The following is a 21,256-nucleotide window of genomic DNA, read 5'->3' as shown; positions in this document are numbered from 1 at the left end:
GGACAAATTATTAAAGTCACTTATTGTTGAGTTTACAAATTCATTCAGCATCTCCTTATGCCTCAAATTGATAATTTTCTATCTTTAGACAATTCTTTCCTTGAATAAACTTAAGGATAAATTCACATGAAAAATCAGAGGTTATTATTCACGTGGTATGCATTTGAACGATCCAGAGTTAGAAATAGTGATCTAAGTATAAGAAAACTTACTAGGAGCTAACCAACAAGCCTAGTAGTGAACCAAGGCCCAATGACAGTGTGAACAGTTTCTCTACAAAGTCCAAAGGCAAATTAAAAACTTACTCTTCTTTTAAACACAAATCAACTCATTTTCCATAGATATCAAAGCAGATTTTAAAATGATTTATTTGTTTTGATATTTTATTACTAGCCAAATATACAAGTAGGATCAGCAATTCAATATGTAATGACTATTAAGGGAACACTACTTTTAAAAAGCATTAAAAAAAGAAAATCACAAAATATCTTTATATTTAAATTTAAAAAATAGTTGGTAAGGTAAGTTGCTCTACCAGTATGCAGTTAGGTTAAAATTTAGCAATTTATCATTTGATTTCCTTTATGATCTATTTAAATTCGCTTTCTTCTCAATTGAGATTTTTATCTATTACTTTGCTCTTGTTTTTTTAGAAAAACTGTTTTTTTTTTGTATATGAAATCCAGGATAGGTAATCAATAGACACAGTAACCGGATTAATGAGGGTATGGCAGGAGGGGTTCGGGAGAAATGGGCAACAAGTAACGATGGTTACAAGAATTGAAGATGTTCTAAAACTGATTGTGGTGATGATTGTACAATTCTTTTGGATGTGAGTGAACTACTGAATTGTGTGATATGTGAATTATATGCCAATAAGCTGGTGGGAAGAAAATTAAATTTAAAAAAACTGTTTGGGGAAAAAGTTAGATAGAAAGGAAAAGAAAGTTCTATCTGTAAGCATTGGTACCTCCAGACTCAGCTGACTCCCCGGATCTGAACTTATTATTGTCAGAACAGCCTGGTTCCTCTTCCTCAGTTTCTCCTTTTAAAAAAATAAAGAAGGAGGTAGGGGAGAGAATACACTTGTTCAGTCTTTATTGTAATACAAAAAAGATCTGGGTTAAAAAACAATACCAAGTAATTAAAGTGCTTCAAAATTAACACAAAGGCCTTTTTAGTAATCAGATACAAAATTGCTATTTTCCATGCTTATTATTTTGAACCATAAAGTTTCAAATAGACCAAAAGTGAGCTTATTTTTGGTTCTTTTGAAACACATAGATTTCAAAGTGGGCAATGCCTCTCCCTAGAATGATATGGGGGTTGGGGGCGGCAAAAGCAGAAACCGACACTTTATCCTGGATTATGGGTTATAATGCAAAAGTTCTTAACTGCCAGGGGCGCACCGAGTAATTTTTTTTCTCAAAAGGGTACAGAAAGTCTATGCCCTAAACAAATATTTAAGTCTATCTTATGAGGAAAACTACAGAACACTATTACAAGAAACCAAGAGTGACCTCAACAAATGGAAGAATATCCCATGCTCGTGGACTGGAAGACTCAATATAGTAATGATGTCAGTTCTGCCTAAGGCACTATATAAGTTTAATGCAATCCCAATACAATTCCCTCATCTTTCTTCAAAGAAATGGAAAAACGGATGACCAACTTCATATGGAGAAGGAATAAACCCAGAAATAAGCAGAGAACTCTTCAAGGAGGACACAGTGGGAGGACTTGCTTTACATGACTTTAGCACATATTAAATACAGCCACAGTTGTCAAAACAGCATGGTATAATGACAGATACTCAGACCAATGGAAAAGAACGGAAACCCCAGATATAAAATCATCAGCATACAGACAAAGGATCTTTGATAAGGGCACCAAAAACATCCAATGGTAACCAGATATGCTGAAGATGAAATACACCTGTGTACATTGAAAGAATTCACCAAGAGAGTAATAAGAGAGCCAACCGACTGGGAAACATCTTTAGCAATGACACATCAGACAAAGGCCTTGTTACTAAAATCTACAATACTCTGCTAGCTTCCAAAAAGAAAAAAGCTAATTGCTCACTGAGGAGATGGGCATAGGACCTGAAATTTCAGAAGCAGAAATCCGAATGGCCAATAAACATATGAGAAAATCTTCCCAATCTTTAGCCATAAGAGAAATGCAAATTAAAACAACAATGAGATACGACCTAACACCCTCAAAGATAGCCTAATTCAAAAAATCAGAAAGCAACAAGCGTTGGAAGGGTTGTGGGGAGACAGGAACTCTCATCCATTGCTGGTGGACCTGTAGGTATGTACAGCAACTATGGAAATCAATCTGGCGATATCTAAAACAGATCGAAATAGAGTTACCATATGACCCAGCAATCCCCCTACTGGGTATATACCCAGACGAGGCAAGAAACAAACCACGGCCAGACATCTGAGCTCCAATGTTCATTGAAGCACAAGTTCACAATTGCAAGGAGTTGGAAACAACCCAAATTCCTATCAACAGACAAGTGGATTAAAAAACTGTGGCACATACATACAATAGAGTACTAGGCACCGCTAAAAAGCAGTGATAAACGTATGAAGCACCTCGCCACATGGGAAGAACTGGAGGAAATTATGTTTAGTGAAGGAAATCAAGCTCAAAAGGACAAGTACAACATAAGTCGGCCGAGGTAAGTTTGAAAAAAATGCAAATGGGGCATTGGGAAAAAAGCTACTGTATACAAACATTCCTGGGGTGAGGACCAGGTAGTATGACAGGGGCCAGCCAAATCCAGGGATACATATGGTAGGAAAAAAAAGAAAGGGTAGTGGGGGGAACAGGGAACTAACCCACCCAAGGGAAGGGTATTGTTTATATCTCCACAGGGAAAGAGGGACCAGACCTCCAACTCAGTGCTCCAAGATGTGAATGCAACATACCAGCATGGAGTAGGGAACCAGTGGAGAGGTCTGAGGGGTGGGTCCTAATCCCAACTATGTGGACACCTGCCCCTCCCCGCAGAACTTATTTCAGAGGACAGCACTGAAGCTACAGCTCAGGGAGAGGGACATGTCTGATCAGAGCACACAGGAGCAAATGAAAGGGAAGAAAGAGAGCAGTACATCCTGGCCCACGCAGCCTTGAGCATGATATTCCCACTCAGAGCAGTCAATCCACAGAGAAGACCATATGGCCGGCCCCACTATGAGACATAGCATCCTTCACTGACCCGTAGCCTTACAAGGGACAATAATGGAGACACAGTGTGGGAATTGCACCCGATCTGACCACACCGAGGCAAAACACTTAAGGGCGTGCAACAGAACAGCAAGGGGAACAGAGCAACAAAGTCCCCAGGGAATATAAAAAATAGACTTTGGGCCCAGAGCGTGGCACCCCATCTGACTCGACTGGAAAACACTCCTAGAAGTAGTCCAGCAGTCCTTGAACTAACTATAGACTTTTCTTTTTGGTTGTTTTGTTTTCTTTTGTTGCTTTGTTTTGCTGTCTTGTTTTTGTGCATGTTATTAAGCAACAAAGCCCACATGGAAGATGTACACCAGTCGGTGATCACCAGGTGCCAAAGGGATCAGTTATCAGGCATCAAAGAACAAAAAATCATATTATGTGCTCACCTTCCCAATAAGATCGCTGAAGAAAAATGGGTGCATAAGCAAAAGTGGTGAAGAAAGCTGATGGTGCCCAGCTATCCAAAGATATAGTGTCTGGGGTCTTAAGGACGTATGGAATGCAATAAGAGATGTACGAGCCTCCAATAACATGATTAAATAAATAATAAAAGACTACTGTGCTCACTTCCGCATCACATATACTAAAAGAGACGATCTTAAAAACTATATTCAGCTATAATATACTAAAAAACAATAAATAAGCAATAAATAGTGGGAAATTTTTACCTCAGGGCGAGGGGCACAGACGGGGATGGGACAGAGAGGGCAGGGGACTGTCTACGGTTGTTATACAATTAAATTCAGCAAGATCAGTGAAGGCATGAATGCTTCACACATTTCAGTCTTTAGGTGAATAATTTCATCTTCAAAATATACTAAATTTTTCTGCTGTACAAGCCAAAAATAGATTGGTTATCTCCACAACCTTGAGACCAGAAGAAATGGATGGCATCTGACAACCACTAGCAAATGCTCGGAAAGGGACATTAGAAAGTCCTGGAAGAAAAATATGGACCAAAATTCTAAATCATGGAAAGGACCAGGCTTAGTTAACTGGCAGACCCCCTAAGACTATTGGTTTTAGTAGTCACCTTTGAGGGCTGAAACGGAAATCAACTGTTAGAATAATCAAGCATTTAAAATCAAAAGGGAAGCATTTACCCAAGGACAAATTCAGAGGGCTAGGAGTGATGGAATGGAAACAAGAACCACAGGAAAGATGTGGGATAAATAAACAATGGTACACTGAGGGAGCCGCAATGGGTAAGCTGAATCAGATTGTTGAATGTGAAACTATGCTGTTCTGCAAACCATCCGCTACTTCACAATAAAGAGTGAACAAGAGAAGAAGAAAGACCACAACTCTTACTCATGTTAGGTCTAGATCCGATCCCTACAGCTCAATGCTCAGCCAAATGACTAACAGGTCTATAAGGGGAACAACCAACACTGGTGACACAGTTTAAAATAACCATTTGAGATCAAAGATCACAATAGACTTAAGGACAAAGTTCAGAAGGATTAGGAAAGGTGGAAAAAAAAAAGGAAAGGTGGTGAAATAGAAACAGGAACTAAGATCAGTGATGTCATCCTGAGGGGACTGCAATGAATGAGCTCAAACAAACTGTGTAAGAATTGTTGAATGCAAAACTGATCATCTGTTCTGTAACCTTTCACCTAATTCACAATAAAAACATTTAACATTTTAAACATTACTTTAATAAGAAACATATTTATAATTACATGATTTGAAAATATTTTACAAAAAGAAAGATATATATTTTACCTTCTTCAGAAAAACTGACCTCCGGTTGGTCTTTAGTGGTTTCTAAAAGAGAAAAGCATAAATGTCTATAATAAAAGCTAAAGGTTATGAATAAATTATCTAATATGGAAAAGTAAACATAAAGACACATTACATAGGTTTTTTTTTTTAATGTTATTCCTAAAGCAGTGGTTCTCAACCTTCCTAATGCCACGATCCTTTAATACAGTTCATGTTGTGGTGATCCCCCAACTATAAAGCTATTTTTGTTGCTACTTCATAACTATAATTTTGGTACTGTTATGAATTGGGCGACCCCTGTGAAAGGGTCGTTTGACCCCCTCCTCCCCAAAAGGGATTACGACTAACAGGTTGAGAACTGCTGGTCCTAAAGAATCTACTATTTCTTCTTAGGCTATTTCAGAAATAATATTAACCAGAATCAGAAATTAAATTAACGATTTTTCTTCAGCTACAGGCCTATTTATACCCATGTACAAATAACCTATGTATGCAGAAAAACTAAACACACTAATCTTTATAAACCGCCCAGGTATGCATTAGTCTAGTACCTGCAATGTGGGCATCAAACCCACCCACTACTCTGTGGAGAAAGATGAGGTTGTCTGCTCTCACAGGTGAAATCAATTCAATGGCAGTGGGTTAGTTGGTTAGTCTCGATTTTCATTTTGCTATGTGTTAGACTCTTTACATTTCCTTGATAACCCTAGGCCACCAGTCGAATGGATGAACTACTCCTATTAGTGCCCTGGTACATCCAAGGACTCCAGAGAGGGCAAGAAAGCTTCTTTCTAGTTACAGCTGGTTTCCCACATCACTGCTTCTTCTTGAACAGAATCTGAACAAAGTGCCATGAACATCAAAACCAAAACCCTACTGCCATGATCTGTTCTTGACTAGCCTGCTTTTGTTCGGACTGGCCACTTCCTTCTCTAGGGTAGCCTCTGCTTTGCCTTCAAGATCATTCTGGGAAAGCCTTAGTTCACATCCTGTATATATTCTTTCAAGGATGCTTTAGAATATAGACCTCACTTGTTTAAATTTCCATAGAAAGCTCTGCTTCTGTTCGCAGCTGATCTGGGCATGAGAGTTTTGGCAGCTATTCAGCAGAATGCTCAACTTTTCCCATCAGAATTGTGTAAACTGAACCACTTGAGATGTTTTGGTAGTGGTTATTGTTTCTGCAATCAGTCCTCGGTCCTCTTCAATTAGGGCATGAAAAGCTTACTTTCCCCCTACAATTTGTTGTCAATTGTTTGCCACTGCAGGCTTCATCTTTCATCTCATCCCTTCTTTTAAAACACTTATTTTTAAAAAATTGAATTAACAATTTTATTGGGGGGGAGGGTTCTTACAACTTTTATCACAATCCATATATCCATCATGTCAAGCACATTTGTACATGTTGCCATATTTTCAAAACATTTCGACTTGAGCCCTTATCAGCTCATTTAACCCCCTCCCTCATGAACCCTTGATCATTTACAAAATATTCCCCGTCCCCCACATCTCATCCCTTCTTAAATCAAGTGACTCATTTGTAAATTTTCTGTTTCTTTGGAGCATCGTTCCCATAAACTTTTTTTTGTATCAGCGATCTCACATTCTACCACACAAGTTTCACCATGAATCTGATGTTTATAATTGCTTCAATTTTAACAGAATTCATGGTATTCTTTATGGGTGTTCTTCACAAACTGTTGTCTTACTCTTTTCAATACTTCACACTGAAGAGCCTATTGAGATGTGATAACAAATCAGTAAAAGTTTACCTGGTAAAAAATAAAGGAATCCATGCATAGTTTTACATACTCTGCATCTTTTATGAACCTTGTGAAGACTTTACTTGTGGATTTTGATATAATTATATGGGCCACACGTCCCAAGTGAACTCTTGTGGTAGAATTGGTGGTGTGAAACTCATTTCTTCAGGTTCATGTATTTATATAAATCTCTACCACGCGGTAATATGCAATTCAACTGAAACAGAGAATTTCCTAAGAAATCTGAGGCTGAAAATGATAGTGGGCAATACATGTCCCACGGGTCACAAAAATTAACTTTTTGAGGAATCGTCAAAATGTTTTGCGCACAACAGCTCCGTCATCTTACATTCCCCACCAGCACTGGAAGAAGGTTCTAGTTTCTCCAAAATATCATTAACATTTCTTGATCTCCACTAAGAAAAAATGAAATGGGGTAGAAAGGGGGAACCGATTACAGGGATCTACATATAACCTCCTCCCTCGGGGTTGGACAACAGAAAAATGGGTGAAGGGAGATGTCAGACAGTGTAAGATATGACAAAATAATAATTTAAAAATGATCAAGAGTTCATAAGGGAAGTGGGAGCAGAGAGGGAGGGGGGAAAATGAGTTGATGACAGGGGCTTATGTGGAGAGCAAATGTTTTGAGAATGATGAGGTTAACAAATGTACAAATGTGCTTTTATAATACTGATGTATGAGTGGATTGTGATGAGAGTTGTATGAGCCCCCAATAAAATGATTAACAAAATAGTAAGATTAAAAAAAAACACTTAGAAAATCAAAAACGAAAAAACAAAACAACTGTTATTCTAATGGGTGTCAGGTGATATCTCGTGTTGGTTTTCATTTATATCATCCTAATGGCTAATAATGCTGAGCATCTTCTCCCGTGTTTGTTGGACATTCGAATATGCTCTTTGGTAAAGAAACTATCATGACCATGCTTTGATTAGGCTGTTGGACTGTGAAGTTGTAAATGCAGACTTAAATACAGTGTTTTAAATAGATTGACTATCATAAACTTTCTTAAAAGATAAATTAATTAAAAGAGATCCATTCAACACATTGGATTGCATAATTGGGCTAATATATTGCCAAATGATCATAAGCCAAAAAGTAACACACATCAAACTCATTGAAGAAAGCTAAGAATTTTTGTCAGCTTTTACTGCTCTTGATTTGAAGCTCTACTCATCTTTTAAAATGGAAACCAACACGGAAGGCACTGTCAACACATGGTAAATTTGCAGATTTATTTCTCAAATCAGGTTAGTGATAATACTGCTCCAAGGGGCTCCAGTGAAAATGCTCCTCTTTGGCAGTGGCAAGTGTACCTGAAACACAGTTCCAACATTTTTTGCCAGGAAAAAACTAACTCTCAGGAAATTGTCAATAATGCCATTTTATTCTTAAAAAGGTAGTTTTAAAGTGGCATCCTTAGACAGAATGCCCTTCTAGTTTCTCTTGATCAAGCAGAAAAAAGACTGCTGCAATGTCAGCAGATCAACCCACTAGCCAGTAGGTGGGAGAAAGCAGAGGCAACTTGGCCCCATGAAGATTTTATAGGCTCAGAAAACCTACCTAGGGCAGCTATGAGTTGTAATTGACTTGATGTGTAGTGGAATCGGTTTTGGGATTGTGCTAGTTATGAGGAATGAAGACAAAAGAAAATGGATTATTCCTGCTTTGACTGGAGACAAAAATATGGAGATAAATGAGACTAGAATGCTGTCTCAAAGAGAAGACTGGATAGAACACAGGGCTCATTAAATGTGGGGTTTCATCTGTTTTCTTGTTTCTTCATTCCTACCGGTGATAAGAATCAGGGATTGGCAAACTTCTTCCATAAAAGCTCAAATTGTTATGTATTTAAAACTTTGTGGGCCACATAGGCAAATTTTTTTACAACTCTTAAAAAATGTAAATCTCTAGAATTAAGTTAAGTTGGATGAACAATCTGGAGGAGAAAACAGGACCAACGGTTGGGTGGGGGGGGGGCAGGAGAGAGGGGGAGGTGGGGGGTGGAAAGGAAGTGGTGTTAACAAACTCAGGGACAAGGGAGCAACAAGTGATCCAAATTGGTGGTGAGGAAGGTGTAGGAGGCCTGGTAGGGCATGATCAAGGGTAATGTAACTGAGAGGAATTACTAAAACCCAAATGAAGGCTGAGCATGATAGTGGGACAAGAGGAAAGTAAAGGAACTAGAGGAAAGAGCTAGGAGGCAAAGGACATTTATAGATGTCTAAATAAAGGCATGTACATATATAATTTATATATGAGGATGGGGAAATAGATCTATGTGCACATATTTATAGGTTTAGTATTAAGGTAGCAGATGGACATGGGGCATCCACTCAAGTATTCCCTCAATGCAAGAATACTTTGTTCTATTAAACAGGCATCCCATGAAGCTCACCTTCCTGACACGATTGCTGAAGACCAATGGATGCATAAAGCAAATGTGAAGAAAGCTGATGGTGCTCAGCTATCAAAAGATATAGCACCTGGGGTCTTAAAGGCTTGAAGGTAAACAAACGGCCATTTGGCTCAGAAGCAACAAAGCCCACATGGAAGAAGCACACCAGCCTGTGCGATAACGAGGTGTCAAAGGGATCAGGTATCAGGCATCAAAGAACAAAAAATCTTATCATTGTGAATGAGGGGGAGTGTGGAGTGGGGACCCAAACCCCATCTGTAGACAATTAGACATCCCCTTACAAAAAGGTCATGAGGAGGAGATGAGTCTGTCAGAGTGCAGTGTAGCAATGATGAAACATACAACTTTGCTCTAGTTCCTAAATGCTTCCTCCCCATCACTATCATGATCCCAATTCCACCTTACAAAACTGGCTAGACCAGAGGATGTAAACTGGTACAGATAGGAACTGAAAACACAGGGAATCCAGGACAGATGATCCCTTCAAGACCAGTGCTGAGAGTGGTGATACCGGGAGGGTGAAAGGAGGGTGGGATAGAAACGGGGAACCGATTACAAGGATCTACATATAACCTCCTCCCTGGGAGGACAAAAGAAAAGTGGGTGAAGGAGACGCTAGACAGTGTAAAGATATGACTAAATAATAATGCATAAATTATCAAGGGTTCATAAGGGTGGGGGGACCGGGGAAGGAGGAGGAAAAATGAGGAGCTGAAGCCAAGGACTTAAGTAGAGAGCAAATGTTTTTACAGCGATGAGGGCAATGAAAGTACAAATGTGCTTTACACAACTGATGTATGTATGGATTGTGATAAGAGTTGTATGAGCCCCTAATAAAATTATTTTTAAAAAGTTGCCATAAAGTGTACACAAAGTTTTTAAGTAGAATAGGCAAGAATATTTCATTATTTCAGCTCTACTAGTCTTATGAAATAGTCTAAATTATCATCTAATTAATAACCTAAGATCTGAAAACATACTGTTCTAAAAAAGCCTTAAATAGCTCACATGAGAAACTGTTAGGTACAATAACACCTAAGCTGCATATCACAAAATTTGTTTTCAGACCTAAATATACATGCTGAAATCGCTAAAGAAATTGCTCTGAACTAAAGTGAGAGATCAATTTTTGTTTTCCTGCTCTGTCACATGGGAGAGAAAGCGAGAAGGGGGCGGGGCAGGGTCATTCACCAATCACTCTAAACCCCATGAAGCACTGGTATTAGTCGCCATCACATCAAGTTCGGCTCACTGCAACATGATAGGACCCCGTAGCCCCACCCCGCAGGGTTTCCTGTGCTGTTTGACTGGAACTAGCCACCAGGAAGTTGCAACTTTTTAAAAAGGAAATTGGTGATTACCTCTTTTTAAAAATGTCTTTACTCTTTGTGAACCTTCCACAAATTTAGAAAAGACCTGCTACTTAAAAAAAAAACAAGTCCAATCAATGTTGACTCACTTAAAACCACAGATCTTGGTTCCTAATGCCTGATATACCAAAGAAGAAATCGAAAAGTATGTAATCCAGTTCAACAAACCTAGCAAAGGACACTGAAGTGCCTACAAACATCTCAAAACTAATTTTGTAAATAAAGAAAAAGAACTTTAATTGGTAAGCTACTATTTTTCTTGTTAGTAGTGTGAATTTAACAAAGGCTAATATAAATGACAATGCATTTGTTATTGCACGCCCTTTATATGACTTGTAAAAGATTCCTGATGGTGAGTGATTAAATATTTGGCCGCCAATCAAATGATAAGGGGTTTGAGTCTGAGGGAGAAAGTTGAGGCAGTCAGTCTTGGAAAACTACTGGGGCAGTTCTGTCTTACTGAGTAATTATGAGCCAGAAATGCTATGACATTTAAAAAAATTAATTTAAGCACATACATAAATAATTTCAGAAATAATAAAAACAAAAGGTTCTAAACAAAGCTCACACCATAGGGGCAATGTTTCACACGACGAGATATTAACCAAGGAACAGTCTCAAGTCTATGACACAAATACGTGTTTTTCTTTCTACTGATAATTAGACTCCGCAAGAGAACCTGCAAGAATGATAGAAAACCAACCAAATTCACTCATTTTGGAATTTCCATTTGTGTTGTATGATGAATCTGTAAGAGACAGTAAGAAAATGATTAGAGCTGAAAAGGAAATGCATCATACAGTTCCTACCACAAGATGTACATCAAAATTGCAACAGATCGCTATCACTGGTAGACCAAAAGGAGTAGTCAACTATTTTAAGAACCGTCTTAACTGCTAAGGGGAACACAATTCTCTCCTTCCACTGACATTCTTAGGGGGCCAAGAAAACACTGAAAATAAAGAGGAAGTAGACACATGGAAACCTACAAAAGTTTTTCTCTATAGATATGAGATGAATCTAAGGGCAATACTTCCTAAGGTTTTAAGAATGCCCCCCAACCCCACAGAGGTAATTTGATAGCCTTGAGTCACAAATCCTCATTCCTGAATTCTTTTATTAGCATTATATTGAAAAGAATAAAATGTTTCTGACCTTAGTATATACTAGTAACAAGTAACAAAAGAGCTGTCAAGCTAACAAAAAGAACTACAGCAACACCTCAGGAATACTTCTTAAACTGAATGAGGAAGGCTTTTATGGAGGGGAAAGTCCTTGAGGGTAGAAAGTTCTTCCAATTTGTGCTAAGTAACCTTAAACAAACAAAAAATAAGTAGGTGAGAAGAGTACCATGCTGAAAGTTATGTTTTAAAAGTGATGAAGTGATGTACACATGAATTTCTTAATATCACCAACTATAGCTCTGGAAAAATACTTTAGACCTGGACAACACTGGTTGCCTGTGAGGAGACTGGGTGGGAGGGAGCCCTGTTTGTGTGTTGAGTTGGGTCACCCGTATTGGGATGGTCAGTATTTTGAAATCATCAGCTGCTTCTCAGAGGAAAGATGAGGCTTTCTACCATCGTAAAGATTTACAATCTTGAAAACCCCCAGGAGCAGTTCTACCCTGTCCTGTAGAGTCACTCTGAGTCAGAATTATCTTAATGTTAGTGAGGATTTATTTTTCCTCAAGGCTGGGTGGCTATGAATAGATGGTAGAAAAACTATCCACCTTATAGTTACAGTACTTTTTGAATTCTGGACCATATGAATACATGTAATAGCTTATTTTAAAATAAATTTATATTTATGAAAGTATTAAACCATAATGCAAAACTATCTCTTACCAGATCTTGAGTTTCTGAGAGGGGGTCTAAGCAGGCTCCCTGGAACGTCTTCACTCCCCACTAATTTTAGAAAAAGAAAACGTTTAATATAAAATAGTAAATGTATATATTTATTATACATTCATCTCTTTATACAATAAAGGTTTATTAAACATTACATTAAAATAGGTCTGAGTATACAATAGTGAATAAGAGACATATAATACTTATAGTCTGTTTGGAAAAATGTATAATTTTCTTAGCTGACAATATTTGTATACAATACTTCAAATAAAACTCAATTTCTGAATTTAAGACCAAAATCTTTAACATAGTACCATTACAATTTTCTATGTTCCTTTGTGGCTTAACATTATAGATTATTAATGGTATATATTTTAATTTTAGGGCTAACTTCTTGAAAGTTAATACCTTATGGGAACTTCAAAGTATTGTAGCAGAATTCTACTATCTTTCAATTCCATTTTTCTACAAACATTTTGAAGGCCCTTCATACTTCTTCCCTGAAACTGTTTAATTTTGTGTGTATTCAAGAAATGCAAACTCTAAATATTAATGTATACTTTCTCAAAGAGCCTCATACATATTCCAAAAGCCAACATATAAATTCAATTTAGATGAACCTATGTTTCACCCATCTATATAACAAAAGCCTTGTTTTGGGTTTGCCTGAGAACTGCAAACAATTCGGACTGGCTATCAATGGCTTGCTCCGTGACATTAGCTGCTTATGGCTGCTTTTATAAAACTGACGTGGCCAATTCCAGTACCTAGAACAGTCATCTTGGAAGGATATGCATTCATTTGCACAAAAAATACTAAACGAACACCTTGTTGTGCATCCCATAAGTAGGCTGGAGAAGATGTACTCTCCAGTACAATTTCATGAAAAAAGAATACCGTGTATCTGTACACTTTACAGTTTACAAAGTGACTTTGCACAGATTCTCTCATACTTGTAGTGAATTACGAAGTGCAGACAACATGAAGGATCTGAAGCTCAGAGATGGGAAAGGGACTTTAATGGTACTGTCTTCATTATTTTAACTTATTTAAATATTATGCAAGGGCTCCTCATTTTTATTTAAGGAGCCCTGGTAGTTTAGTGGGCTAGACACTGATCTGCTAACCACAAGTTAGCAGTTGGAATGCACCAGCTACTCTGAGGGAGAAAGATGAGGCTGTTTGCTTTCATAAAAATTTAAAGTCTTAAAAACCCACAGGGGTAGTTTACTGTGTCCTACAGAAGTTAGAATGGACTCAATGGAAGTGAGAGTGAGAATTTTTATGTAAATCTTATTTTATGTATTCAAGATCTTGAAAATTACTGTATATACTCGTGTATAAGCTAAGTTTTTCAGCACAAATCAATGTGCTGAAAAACTGGAGTTCAGCTTATACACGGGTCAGTAGTACCCCAGCGAGGTATAACATCTTGCTGCCAACCCTTCCCACCAGGTAAATGGGATGAGCGCCTATTATCTCCCAGGTGATTGCCATTCCTCCGCTGTTCATTCAAAGCCCCGCTGACACGGCAGGGCTTTGAATGTTTCTTTACTCACATCTAACCAATCAGAGCCGTCCTATGACGTGTATCTCTGAATAAGCCTTTTAAAGACCGCGTGCGAAGGATGTGGCATGAATGGATGTCATCTGGTCAAGCCCGACTAACAAAAGGAGGAAATCTCATGAAGCCTGACATAGAGTTAATAGCAAAGTGGGTTCGAGATGCATGGGAAGACATTCCAGAAGACATGGTGAGACGTGCCTTCCAGAAATGTAGTATTAGTAATGTTATGGATGGCAGTAAAGACTGCGCTTTGTATGAAAATGACAGCAGGGATGGTGATGACGGCGATCTCAGTGAGGACAGCGTCTATGATGACCTCACACCAGCTGAAGCTCTGCGTTGGGATACAGATGATGATGAAGAATCTAGTTTTGAAGGATTTTAACTCTACATTTTAGCTTGGTTGCTGATTGAGCTCAGGGAATAGTACTCTTAAGGTATCATTGCTGATACCTTATTGTTTTTGTTGAACCTATTTTCCACTTACTGTGCTGGTTTACTAATGTTAAATGACTTGTTATCCTTTTATTTTTTTAATTTAAAATATTTAAATACATCACCCCACTGATGTCTCAATTTTTAGTAATTTTATTTTCATTTGTTTTAATTGTTGAAATTCCCCAATAGCTTCTGCATTTTCCACCCTAGGCTTATACTCGAGTCAGGTAATAATTAGGTACCTCTGCTTATACTTGGGTCGGCTTATTTTCAAGTATATATGGTAATTTTGTTTCTTGGGTGCGAGGCATACAATGAAATCTATTCTAAGTAAAATGCCAAGATTAAGGTTTTTCCAAATGTCCTGAAAATCTGATTGTAGCACTCATTACCAAAGCATGTTACTAAAATAGTTTATAGTCTTAACATAGTAACATAGGCTTTTTAGGGACTTAAACATGAAGGTGTGCTATTTATTTGGAACCAAACTTGAGCCAGATAATACTTTACTCTAAATTGGAAAAATAGTTAAAAATAGAAAGCATATCTTATTGGAAAGAATGAATAAGATAATAAGTTGAGACTTAAGTAAAAGCAACCATCTAACCCAACTTAAAAAACAAAAACAACCCCCTCTAGATGATTAGCTTCATTAACTAGAACCACTTATTGTGGTGGTGTAGGACACTTTCCTAAAACCAAAAAGAAAACAAAATTAAGCAACAAAGGATACTAAGCATAATAATTTAGCTGAATGTTATCCTTTCCCTGCTTTTGAAAGCATTTCAAATAGTTTTTATAACTTAAATGGACTATTAAATGTGGCCGATTCCCATGCTTCATTGATTCTAAAATGCAAATTTGGGGGATATTTTAACATCATAGTAACCCTTTAAAACAGAGGATTGCTCACAGGGTTTACAAGGCGATAAAGTCTTTATGGGAGCTGGCTGCCCCATTTTTCTCCTGTAGAGCAGCTGGTGGGCTCAAATTGCTAACCTTTTGGTTCACAGCCAGTGCTTAGCAGGGGTCCTCAAACTCGGACATTTATCCCGCCACTGGTGGTTTTGCCTGTTTTTTATTTAACTTCAAAATAAGATACGTGCAGTGTGCGTAGGAATTTGTTCATAGTTTTTTTTTTTTTTTTTAAAAACTATAGTCCAGCCCTCCAACAGGTCTGAGGGACAATGCACTGGGCCCCTGTTTAAAAAGTTCGAGGACCCCTGGTCTAGGCATTGTGCCACCAGAGCTCCTTAGCGTCTTGTAAACTACAGAACACAATAATTTAAACGACAGCACTGTTTTGTTCTAGGTGGTAAATAAAACGATGCTAGTGTATCTTACATCTGATGGCATCTTGGAGTGTATATAACATGAAACGGACAAGACTGACTGTATCATGGTTTTAAATGTCATGCATTTTGAATGGTGAGCAGCGTGGTACATTCACACATTCAACACTTAGCAAACATAAACAAGTAGCCAATGATTACACAGAAGCATGAGAGGTGCTTGACGAAAATAAAAAAGCTCTGGAAAAGAGAACCTGGGTCTGAATTTTGGCTCAGCCATCTACCACGTGCTCTTGAGAAGAGTCTTAATCACTGTGCGCTCCAGCTTTCATACCTATGAAGTGGGAATATCTATCCTGAAAGGGTCCAGATCAATTAGTTCTTAGGAGGCAGTCACGTGTCAGCCACTATCTCTTCTTGACACACTTCTGTATTATTAAATTCAGTGAATCTATAGAGATGATTCTGAGGGAAAGATGGGCTTTCTACTCCGATAAAGAGTTGCAGTCTTGGAAACCCCCAGGGGCAGTTCTACGCTGTCCTATATGGTTGCCAGGAGTCAGAATTGACTCAAAGGTCTGAATATAGTACAGACTCGATGAAACTCTAAATAAAGTTGTGTGTTGAGACCTTTGGTGAGTCTGCACATTAAATTAAGAAAGGCAGTTCAAGAGCAAACCAAAAACTCAACTACTCTTACCTGGAACTTCTTCTGTTCTGACAGTTTTCTTTGAGACATATGGGGGAGATGGATCATCCTCTTAAAGATTCAAAAAAACAAGAGTTATAATACATGTCCTAGGAAATCATGGTACAGAGTATGCATATTCGCATCGATACATAAGCAGAAATGTAAGGAATTCATTTTTTAGAAATACGTAATTAGCTTCAATAAAGAGCTATGTGGAAAAAAAAAAACAATGTAATTAGGCTTACTAAAACTTTGGGATCACATTACCCGGTCCCGAGGGCATGGTGGGCTATCTGTTGGGCTGCTGACCACTAGGCCAGCAGTCAGAGGCCAGCAGCACTCCTAGCTGAAAGATGAGGCTGCCTGCTCCTGCAAGATTCACAGCCTTGGAAACCCGCGGAAGCAGTCCTACTTTGAGTTGGTATTGACATGGCAGCAGCAGGCTTGGTTTGTGGTCACTCTTAGACTAGAAACTCAAGTCACCTAACGTTTTCCAGTAATCGATTACAAACACAACCACAAACACACAAGTACCAGAAGACAAGCTAGATAACTGTACTTCCACGCTCAACAGAAACTTTACAAAAAGAAGAGTCAACCAACTAGGGAAAAGCTTTGGAAATGATATATCTGGTAAGGTCTAATCTCGACAGAAAACTTGTGGAACTGGGGAACTGGGTTGAGGGCTTAGAACCACAGTCTCCACGAGCAACTTAGCTACTGGCTTCCATGGCTCATGAAGACAACGCTCCATATTTTAGTCTGGTGAGGAGCTGCTAGGGTTTCAAATACCGGCGAGCAGCCACCTAAAGTGGAACTCCTGATTGAGGAAACAGAACCTCAATAAAAGAAATTAGTCCACGGACAAAGAAGTCGACATGAACCACAATCTCGCCTCGCTTGAGCCTGACTCTAAGAACTCAGAAGTGCCCAGCTAAAAGTACTGATTGCTCTGACCAGGGAGACATCAGATCCACGCAAACAGATCATCCGAACAGAACTAAGGAGAATGCTGACACGTTGTGAGAAGTGTAAACCACGCCACCGAGTAATATGTAAAAACCCAAGCCCACTGCCATTGAGGTGATTCTGAATCACCGTGACCCTCTGACAGAACTTTAGGATTGTACTTTCTAAGACTGCAAACCTTTACAGATGCAGACAGCCTCATTTTTCCCACGGAGCAGCTGATGGTTTGAAAAGCCAACCTTGTAGTTAGCTGCCCAACACTTAACTCACTGTACCACCTTGAATAATATATCACGGTGAGTAATATGTCAAAAATTGTTAAAGGAAAACCTAATTTGCTATACAAGTTTCAGCAAAAATCACAATTAAAAAGAAAAAATCAAAAACAAAAAACTTTGTTCAGAATATAAAAATAAGTAGTTATCACTTTACAACAAAAACATTCAGAAGATTTTAAAACATAGGCTAAAATCATTAAAAAAATTATGAAGCAGATAAGTACAAATATTCAGATCCTTAATATTTACTAAATCCAATGCTGTTTTGTCAATAGCAACTCATAAAGACCCTATCATGCAGAAGACTGTTCATAGTCTTGGGAGTAGACAGCCTCATCTGAGAAGGGACTGGTGGGTTTTAACCACCACCACTGTGGTTAACAGCCCAATGCTTAACTCACTGAGCCACCAGGGCTCCTAGATTTAGTAACAAGGTACATTTCTTGGATGAGAGCCAATACAATGTAACATTTACTGTGTACCATGTGCAAGTGTTCTATGTCCTAAGTGGACAGGGCAGTAACACATGGCCTGAGTGAAGCAAGCTACTGTCTTTCAAATATAGGTTATCCTTGTCTTCCTACTGTTTCTAATTTTAAAAAGAGACAAACATTTATATTTTCAGCTCAGCAAGCTTACATATCTTTGATATGAAATGTCTCAAATCAGCACGTTGTCAAATGTGTCAACGCTTCCTGTGTCAGCAGAAAAACCTTCAGCTACTACCAGCTTCTGAACAACAAACCACTGCCTCTGCATAGCCACCGGGGGTCTGTCATAGCACTGTGACTCAACCTCCTTCAACACGCCCCGGATTTTGTTTTATGGGCGCCTTACCTGGAAATTCACTGTGGATTTCCCCGTGGGCAGGGTGGGAGAGTATGGGTTAAGGGAGTTGATTCGCCTGTGCCTTACCTAGATCTATATGGCCACGCTGCCAGTGACCAGTCTTGCCAGCACCACTGCGGCTAGTCTGAGCGCTCCTTAGACGAGGTTTATTTTCGAAGAGGCGCCCAGGTGGGCTCGTTTACCAGGCCTTGGGAACCTTCAGCTCCCGAAGACTGACTGACTCTCACGCAGGTGCGAGGATTTGCGTGGCAACTCCGTTAACCCAGGCAACACCCTCGTCCTCACAATCTTCCCTCCTCCCAGACCCACTGGGGGGAGGATGGAAAACGACTTTAAAGTTAAATTCGAAGCGGGACGCCTGAGCAACGGTCTTAGGGCCGCTGGTAATTAAAAAAAAAAAGGAAATGAAAGTGGTTTCGGTAAAAATAAACGCAGCAGAAGGGGCTGAAATGAAACCGACACTGGCGAGATTCGCGGCGCCGACTGTGGCGTAACTCGCGGTCCCCGCGAGTGTGTGTGTGGGGGGGGGGGCTGCAGAAAAGGGCCACCCCGCCTCCCCCCAATGATGTCCGCCCTCGGCTCTGCCCCAGGTGAGGTTCCGCACGACCTCCTTTTCCCGCCAGCGGGTCCGGGCGGGCGCAGGTCTCCGGGGCCGCGGAGCGCCGGACAGCGCAGCCTGCAAGCGGCCGCCCGGCCACCTCCCCCGCCCCAAGCTCGCTTCCCGTGCGGCGGCGGCGCCGCGCGCCCTCCACCGACCTCACCTTCGGAAGAGGGAGCGTCCCGCAGCCCTCGGCGGGCCGTAACCGGAGACGGCGGAGGCCGAGGCTGCTCGGCGGGCGGCTGCTGGAGGCGGGTGGCCCTGCGGGTCTTCATTTCCGCGGCTTTCTGCAGTCCCGGCGGGCGCCGCTGTCGGGACCTGAGGTTATAGGCGCTTCCAGTCACTTCCTCCTCCTCAGCGTCGGCCCGGAACACTTGTGGCGGGGTTGGTCTTCTCACCGAGGACCTTTCTTTGGTTAGCCGGGGCATGAAGTCGCCGTACACTTCGGGCGGCTCTTCGGAAAACCTCACTTCCCGTCGGCCCTGGCGCGGCGACGGGGGAGCGCCGTGCGCACGCGCGTCACCGCCGCCGCCGCCATCTTGCGGAGAGAGCCGGCGCCTCCCCTCGCGAATGGGCGCTCTGGGCGTGACGCGCACACCCCATCCTTCCCCCACGGGCTCTACCCTCCGCCCCTCGCCCGCCATCGCTGTTGACGTATCTTGTGTCGGTGCCGAGGCTCGCTTGGGGGCGCCTAGCCCTAGACGCTCCTGTCACCGAGGGCAGCGGTGTCTCGGGTTGTGGGGCTGTGGTCGCGGCGATCGGGGAGGCAGCTGAGAGTCGCCCGGGCGCCACCCGCGTCGTCGCTGCCGCGCTGCGAACTTGCCTCTGTGCCCATGGTGGCTCCGGAGGGCTGTGGGAGAGGCTGCGACTGCTCTGGTCAGCTGTTCCGAGCCACTCCCGCCTCCTGGCTGGAGCGCCAAAGAGGTGGAGTAGAAGGACGTCGCTGCCCTCGGCTTTAAGGAGAGGGCAAGGGGCAACGGGAGGGACAAGTGACTGGGCACGTTGCCCGCCCTAATCCCAGCGCACCCGGCCAGGGCCGACGCCCGCCCGGGCCGTCCTCCCGAGTCCCGGCCGGCTGGGCGGGGAGGAGCGCGGAGAGGACGGAGTCCACGAGCTCGCACTGAAAACTGTTGCGCACTTTTCCTGGGACCTGGTTTTTGGCGTTTTGGTTTTGTTTTTTTGATCGACTGCCACCTTGGCCCTTCCCTGCGAATGTCCTTAGCAAGAATGAGGCTTAGAAAGAGAAACTTTGACACATGCCCTTTTAGGTCGACACTTTTCAGTTTTCGTTTTCCCCGTTTCCAGTGGTAGGGTAGCGCGTCCAGCGCTCGGCTGCCCTGTAGCAGGTGGGTCGCGGCTGGGTGGGGGAGAAGCGGGAGGCTGACTGCCCGGAGAGATGCCCAGGAGCAGGGAGGGCTGCGCTGCCCGGTCGCTGAGCCCGCGCTGACCACCAGCCTGCCGGGGGGCGACGGCTGGGTGTTTGGAGTCCTCGGAGCTGTGGGACTCGTGGGGTGGGTGTCCATTTGCAGATGCGTGCACCGCACACATTCCTGTAGGCGCTCTTCCAGCAGCAGGCTCAGAAGAAGGCAGTAGCGCCGCGCTAGGCACGCCATATGAATAAATACTGCTTATTAAGAGAGTCGCATAGTTTTAAGTTGTCACTTTGTCATTTTGATTCTGGGTAGGACATGATATACTGCATTTGGTTTAGGGCGCTGGTGTTTACTGGATAAAGAAGCATGATAAAAGCCTTTTGCTTTTCTGCCTTCTAGCACACTTGTGGATTTGGACAATCCGCAAGTATCTAACCAAATTTACTTAAGTTAAAAGAAAGTATGTTTACATTAGGGTAGTCTGAATAATTGTGTTACCTTCACTATACCACTTCTTGGAGGGTTTTATGATTAATTTTCGTAAGTAGATTAAACATTTTTGCAACTTGGGTACTATTTAACAACGAAGGATTCTGACAGATGTGAAGGTGCCTACAGCTTTCAAGTGTTTTATATAATAACCATATGTTTATTGTAGTCCTTGCTCAAAATGGGGACAAATTTCAGCTTCCTCAAGTGTTTCAGTGTGTATGTGTTCACTAACCGTCTAAATTTGGCAGCAGATAGCAGAAATTAAATGCTTTAGAGAGCTGCCCAACCCGTTAAAGCTTTTGC

General features: G+C 41.1%; 1 protein-coding gene across 4 annotated transcripts in view; it reads right to left on the bottom strand.

The window, feature by feature from the left end:
• TOR1AIP1 (torsin 1A interacting protein 1) overlaps positions 1–20,061 on the bottom strand; it is a 40,311-nt gene extending 20,250 nt beyond the window's left edge. The window contains exons 1-6 of one of the 4 annotated variants that reach the window (XM_075528015.1): positions 19,252–20,046; positions 16,404–16,463; positions 12,404–12,463; positions 11,260–11,304; positions 4,981–5,022; positions 971–1,045 (exon numbers count right to left, since the gene is read on the bottom strand). In XM_075528015.1, coding sequence (XP_075384130.1) covers positions 971–1,045; positions 4,981–5,022; positions 11,260–11,304; positions 12,404–12,463; positions 16,404–16,463; positions 19,252–19,732 — 763 coding nt within the window. In that variant the 5' untranslated portion in view covers positions 19,733–20,046. Of the gene's footprint in view, positions 1–970; positions 1,046–4,980; positions 5,023–11,259; positions 11,305–12,403; positions 12,464–16,403; positions 16,464–19,251 lie in introns of all 4 variants that reach the window. The other 3 variants (XM_075528012.1, XM_075528018.1, XM_075528017.1) reach the window with 3 other exon arrangements.
• Between the last annotated feature and the right edge of the window lie 1,195 nt (positions 20,062–21,256).

This window comes from Tenrec ecaudatus, chromosome 1, assembly GCF_050624435.1.
Source record: "Tenrec ecaudatus isolate mTenEca1 chromosome 1, mTenEca1.hap1, whole genome shotgun sequence".
Classification (NCBI taxonomy): Eukaryota; Metazoa; Chordata; class Mammalia; order Afrosoricida; family Tenrecidae; genus Tenrec; species Tenrec ecaudatus.
This window is presented reverse-complemented; position numbering and strand designations above follow the sequence as displayed.